The 5,959-nt window shown below is 55.6% G+C and overlaps 1 protein-coding gene across 1 annotated transcript; it reads left to right on the top strand.

Annotated features, from left to right (window-relative positions):
- The first annotated feature begins 1,599 nt into the window (after nt 1-1,599).
- Nucleotides 1,600-5,575, top strand: LOC136789015 (E3 ubiquitin-protein ligase Topors-like). Its single transcript, XM_066988275.1, has 2 exons — nt 1,600-3,565; nt 3,691-5,575. Exons 1-2 carry the CDS (start codon nt 3,309-3,311, stop codon nt 4,790-4,792), a joined length of 1,359 nt encoding a protein of 452 aa, XP_066844376.1. The 5' UTR covers nt 1,600-3,308; the 3' UTR covers nt 4,793-5,575.
- Nucleotides 5,576-5,959: the final 384 nt, after the last annotated feature.

Here is a 5,959-nt window from a genome sequence, read left to right as displayed (position 1 = left end):
TATAAGTGGTCTTTGGTATTGAAGATCCCTTGGAGTACTGCCATAGTGAAATGGGGTTTGACATAAATGAAAATGTTGATAGCCTGCCAAGTAAGCTATGAATAAAATTGACCACTTTGGATTTAGGGTGGCTAAATTAGACAGATGCCATCTTACAGCTGGAAAAGGTAAAATTAAATCTAATGAGACCCTCTTTAAGCTCCCTTTTTTGTTTTAGAATTTTCTTTTTTTAAGTGTTACCAGATTTTTTCCTTCTTCCAGTAGGAAATAAAGATGATAGAAATATTAAATATGAGCTTCTACTGTATAGATAAGTATGAAATAAAATGTAAACATCTGATTTCTGGAGGACTACTTAAGTGTCATATGGTTAATACTTTGTTTGCTGTATGCAGAAGTCATGGGGCCACATTTTGTGTTAATATACACAGCCGAGTGATAAAAACTTTACAACGAGACTTGAGTTTTAGCTGGCATTGATAAGAAAGCCCCACAACTACAGAATATTTAAGAGGATGAAGGCATGAAATGAGTATCAAGGCACTTTGAAATAGATCATGTCAAACTCAAGTGTTGGCCACAGATTTACAGACGGCTTTACGTGGTCCTTATTTGTATCTGAAAGATTTGTTCTAGCAGACAAAAGGATCAAGCAGCAAATGCAGGTGGGATCTTACACAAACTATGCTCTTCTACACCTAGTAAATCCTTTTGTCTTACACATGGGTCCCATAACCTTGACAATATCCATTTCAAGGATGGTGTTTTCTGAACATTTCAATACTTGCCACTGAAGCACTTTCCTCAAGATCAGGCTGTAGACTCTTGAGTGCTAAAGTCAGGGCTCTGAGTCCACCAGAAGCCTCTACTTGCCACACTTAGCCTGCCACTGTCTTCCTCTGCAATCTTCCCATCTTTTACAAGGAAGTAGACTACCAGTAGCGAGCACTGTTAATGTAACAGTGGAGAACAACTGTGAAAAATCAGTTATTTCCAAACTTGCTGTTGGGAATCCCCTCTCTTGCATTTGTTCCAGTGCCTTACCACCTGCAGAGTAAAGAATGTCTTCCGTATATTAATCTAACTCTACCATAAAAGATGGTAGATTTAAATTTGATTAGATTTAAGACATTTGATAAGATTTAAGCCATTAAACCTTGTCCTATCACTACAACCCCTGACAAAAAGTCCCTCCTCAGCTTTCCCATAGGCCCCTTTAGGTACTGGAAGGCCGCTATAAGGTCTGCCCTGAGCCTTCTCTTCTCCAGGCTGAGCAACCCCAACTCCCTCAGCCTGTCTCCATTGGAGAGGTGCTCCAGTCCTCTGAGCATCCTAATGGCCCACCTCTGGCCTTCTTCTAATACGTCCATGTCCTTCTTGTGCTGGGGGCCCCAGAGCTGAATGCAGCGCTCCTGGTGGGGTCTCACAAGAGCAGAGCAGAGGGGGACAATCACCTCCCCAGTCCTGCTGGCCACACTGCTTTTGATGCAGCCAGGATACGGTTGGCTTTCTGGGCTGCAAGCACACACTGCTGGCTCATGTTGAGCTTCTTGTCAACCACCACCCCCAGGTCCTTCTCTTCAGGGCTGCTCCCAATCCATTCTCTGCACAGGCTCTCTTTATCCTTGGCATTGCCTCAGCTCAGATGCAGGACCTTGCACTTAGCCTTGTGGAACCTCATGATGTTCACACAGGCCCACCTCTCACGCTTATCCAGGTACCTCTGGATGGCATGCCTTCCCTCCAGCGTGTCATCCCTTCCCACACAGCTTGTTGTCATCAGCAAACTTGCTGAGGGTGCACTCAATCCCACTGTTCATGGCACCGACAAAGATGTTAAACGGCACCGGTGCCATATTTGCAAGCAGCACAAAGTGTATTTCCTCCTGCTCTGGACAGAATCACGTAAGGCCAAGAGGCCTAAGCTTTGGAGGTCTCTTCAGATCTCCTGGATCTTAGGTGCAAGTCTGAGCTGCTTGACAGATGTGCCTTTTGTACACTTGACAATCTGCCAGTGGTTGTGGTCATCACACAACATTTCTGCTCCCTGGCAGTTTTTCCATCTCCTTGGCTGGGTCACCGGTTGCTCCAGCATGTAGCTTCTAGTCAGCAACAGGCCTCAGTTGCCCCTTCCTTTAGTCACACTCTTGTCTGCCTTTGTGTTCGTTTGTGCTTTTATTTCCCTGATTGGGCGTCCTGAGAAGCTGCACACAGGTGTGCTGTGATCTCGAGGAAGCTCTAGTGTGGGTGCCACCAATACCTGCCTTCCTCATGGGGCTTTCTCTGCCAGTCCTTCCAGAGGCTTCCACACACAGCTGTTACCTTTCATGTTTCCTAGCAATCACCAGAGCCCAGAACCGCTCCCACTGCAAGAGGCTTGAGGAGGTCTCTACTCCACCCCACTGGCTCGGCACATGGTCGGCACTGAAGTTAGACCTGGAGGCTCGGGGTCGTGCTCACTCAGGTCTTGATATCCTCTGAGCCCAGGGGTCCCACAGCCTTGCTGGACAGCCACTCCCTCCAATGCTTAATGATCCTTGTGATTTTGTTTCCCTTATATCCAGCCTGAACCTGTCCAGTTTCACCTGATGCTACTGCCCCCCGCTCTCTCACCAGGCACTGCTGTGAAGAGCCAGGCCCCGTTTCCTTGGTCCCTTCCCCAAAGGCACCAGAGCATGCTGTTAGGTGCCCCTAAACCTCTTCTGAGCCATGCTGAACCAGCCCTGGCTGCACAGAGCTTCCCCACAGGGCCCCTCCAGCTTTGCCGTGTGTCTCCTGCCCGGGACCCTACAAAGGATGCAGTGCCTGGATGAGGCGTGATGGGTGCTGAGCAGAGGGCAGCATCCCCCCTGCTCTCCCCAGCGAGTAAAGACAGACCGGAGAAAATCCCTGGGAGCAAGCAGAGGGCTGACTTCCAGCCAGCGGGGGAGGAAGCAGGGGAGCCCAGAGGGCTGGCCAGCAGTGCTGGAGCGTGAGGAGGACTGGAGGGACTGTGCGCTGCAGCCTCAAAGGCAGGCCCGAGCTTTTATCGAACGGACACTCTTGCTGTATGTGCTTGAAGATGTATGCCGGAGCCAAGGTGACCTGGATGGGGCCCCGGGAAGGCACAGCCAAGGCCCCCCTGACTGGTGGGGAACACCGATGCCAAGGACAAGACAAAAGCTGGGGGGCATGGAGTGGACACGAACATTACAGGAGGCCTCAGAATCTGGGGCCAGAGAGCTGCCGGAGTGAGGATGGCCCATTATGATATCTCCTACGGGTGGCTGCTGGCGTCTCCAAGTGATGGACTGTGATGTCTGTGTGCAATGGATTGTGACTGCGTGGCCCTCACTGCTTATACACAGGCGCAGAGGCCCACCCCGCTGGCTAGAGCCCGCACTCCGGCTGAGTGTTTACGTGAGGTCTGGAGTGAGGAGCAAGGTTGGCCTTGGTGCTGGTGTCGTGCCCTGGGAGTTGCTGCAGCAGCTCTCAGTGCCCTTCCCAGAGCCATCAGAGCTTCTCCCGCGGCCCTGCCTCGTTCGCGCCGTCGGGAGACCCAAGAAGAGCGCTCGCAGCAGCAGAGGTGAGCACTGCAGGGACACCTCCCCCTGGGCAGCTGGAAGGGTTTCCTCCCTGAGGGAGCTGCACAGCTCTTCCAGCAGCCCCCACATCAGCCGATGACCATGGCCTCTTCTCTGCCTTTTGCAGGGTGACACCTGCTGCTGCAGCGCCAGTGAGGAGGAGCAGCCCCTCATCCCCTGCTCCACCCAGCCCACTGCCGCAGCTGGAGAGCATGGCCACGGTGCTGGACAGTCGCTGCCCCATTTGCCTTGACACCTGGGACAACGCCAGCTGTGTGATGCCATGTCTCCACCAGTTTTGCTTCCGATGCATCCAGCAGTGGGTGGACAACAAGCCCGAGTGCCCCCTCTGCAAGAGGAGAGTCAGCTCCATCGTGCAGTCGGTGCGGGCCGATGACAGCTTCGAGGAGCTCATCATCCCACCACCTGCAGAGGCACCGCTCATCGCCCAGCAGGCAGAGAGAGTTCCCGGCCGCCCAGCCACACACAGACTCCGTCGCCCAGCAGCCTCCCGACCACAGGCTGCAGAACCGGTGCCTACAGCTCCTGTGGGCGGCCTCCACCCCTACATCTGGGCCTCCCTCTTCCGCCTGCACCCAGAGATGCTGCAGCCCCTGCTGCCCTGGCTGTGCCAGGAGCTGGGACAACTCTTGGGGGCTGATGGCAGGGAAGCCTCTGCAGCGCTGAACTTGGTCATCTCCAGCCTGTGCTTCCTTGGCCTCGACCAGGAGGCCCTGACCCTGCTCATACGCACCTCCCTGCAAAGCCACGCACGCAGCTTTGTGCAGCGTCTCATTGCCATCACCGTGCAGCGATGCAGCAGGGAGGCCCACCGCCTGCTGGGCCTGGGGAGCTCCCGTGCTGCTGGGGAACAGGAGGGCAACCCCGCAGCAGCCCCAGGCCCTGCAGCCTCCCCAGCGGGGACTCCTGCCCACAGCCCAGAGCCCTCCGGCAGCCCCAGTGGAACCAACGCGGAGGACCTCCCAGGCACCTCCACTGCTGCCCTTCAAGGGGGTCCCGGCCACCCCCCATCCAGCCCGGTTCCTGTCCCCAGGAACCAAGAAGAGCCCCAGGAGGAGCCACCGGAGGCTGTTGCGGGACCCTCCACAGCACAGCAGAGCAGGGACCATCCACAAAGGGGGCCCCGGCGAGCCCCGAAGAGGAGGGCCCCCACCTCCCAGGCCTCTGCACCGCCGTCCAAGAAGAGGCCACCCCGCCGGCAACACTAGGCCAGTGCCCCAGGAGCTGGCAGAAACAGGGCCCGGCCAGCAGACGGGGCACACACCGGCACCTAGGAGCACTGGAAGGCCCTCAGGAAACAAATGTAGCAAACACAGGAAATAAAGCCAATGAAGCTACGTGAAAAGTCTCCGTGTTACTCACAACGTATTTGGTGTCGCCATCCCCACCCCTGCTGCCATCTCCTCCTCTTCTTGCTGCTGTGCCCACCACTTCCTCACGTGCCCGCAGTGAGGTCTGGTGGGATTGGGGCGCGGCGATGCCACGCTTTGCCAGGAGGGCTGGGGTGTTTTTCTCAGCACTTCCTTCCCCAGGTGCCCGGCACCACTGCTGTGCTCCCCCTGAAAGCGCGTGCTCTGCCGCTGCTCCCAGGGAGAGGTTTGGTGCCAGGGAGTGCCCAGGCCAGCCCGTGCCCATGCCCATCGCCCCAGGCCTGGCCTCCTGCTCAGCGCCCCCTGTGCCCCTGCGCCTCGGGGCTCTGCCCTCCTGCCAGCCTGCCCTGCTGGGCACGGCCTGGCCATGGTGGCGCCCAGATCCCCGGTGCACAGAGTCACAGCCTGGTGCTGCTGCTGGCTGCAGGAAGCCGGGGCTGTGCCCTGCCCACACAGGAACCCCGAGCAGGTCAACAGGGGGAAAGGCAGATCTCTGCACTTGGCGAGGAACAGCCCCAGGCACCAGCAGTAGCTGGGGCTGCCCAGCTGGAAAACAGCTTTGCTAAGAAAGTCCTGGGCATTCTGATGGACACCAAGTTGAACGTGAGGCAGCAGTGAGCCCTTGCCAGAGGGAAGGCCTCTGATGTCCCGGGCTAGATGGCTTCTTGAAGGAATGAATTGTATGGATGGGCTGAGTGTGTGGTGGATTTAAAACTGCCTGAATGGCCAAGCCCAGAGGGTGGTGATCAGTGGCGAAAGTCTCCTTGGAAGCTAGAAACCAGCAGTATACCCCCATGTGATAACACTTTGTCCAGTCCTGTTAAAAATCTTCAGTAAAGATCTGGATGATGGGGCAGAGTGTGCCCTCAGGAAGTTTGTAGAAGACCAAGTGTCCCCTCTGCAATAGGAGATGGATTTCCATCTTGCACTCAGTGCAGGCAGATGACAACTCTGTTGAGCTGCTCCACCTACAGTGGCACTGGTCAACATTTGCCACAGAGGGAA

This window comes from Anser cygnoides, chromosome Z (genome assembly GCF_040182565.1).
Source record: "Anser cygnoides isolate HZ-2024a breed goose chromosome Z, Taihu_goose_T2T_genome, whole genome shotgun sequence".
In the NCBI taxonomy this organism is placed as follows: domain Eukaryota; kingdom Metazoa; phylum Chordata; class Aves; order Anseriformes; family Anatidae; genus Anser; species Anser cygnoides.
Note: the sequence above shows the minus strand (reverse complement) of the source record. Positions and strands in the feature narration are given on the sequence as shown.

Excerpts from the sequence above, each read along its gene's own strand:
- LOC136789015 (XM_066988275.1), top strand. The coding sequence starts at position 3,309 with ATGGATTGTGACTGCGTGGCCCTCACTGCTTATACACAGGCGCAGAGG. Across the intron at positions 3,566-3,690 it reads GAGCGCTCGCAGCAGCAGAG|GGTGACACCTGCTGCTGCAG; the intron begins GTGAGCACTGCA and ends TGCCTTTTGCAG.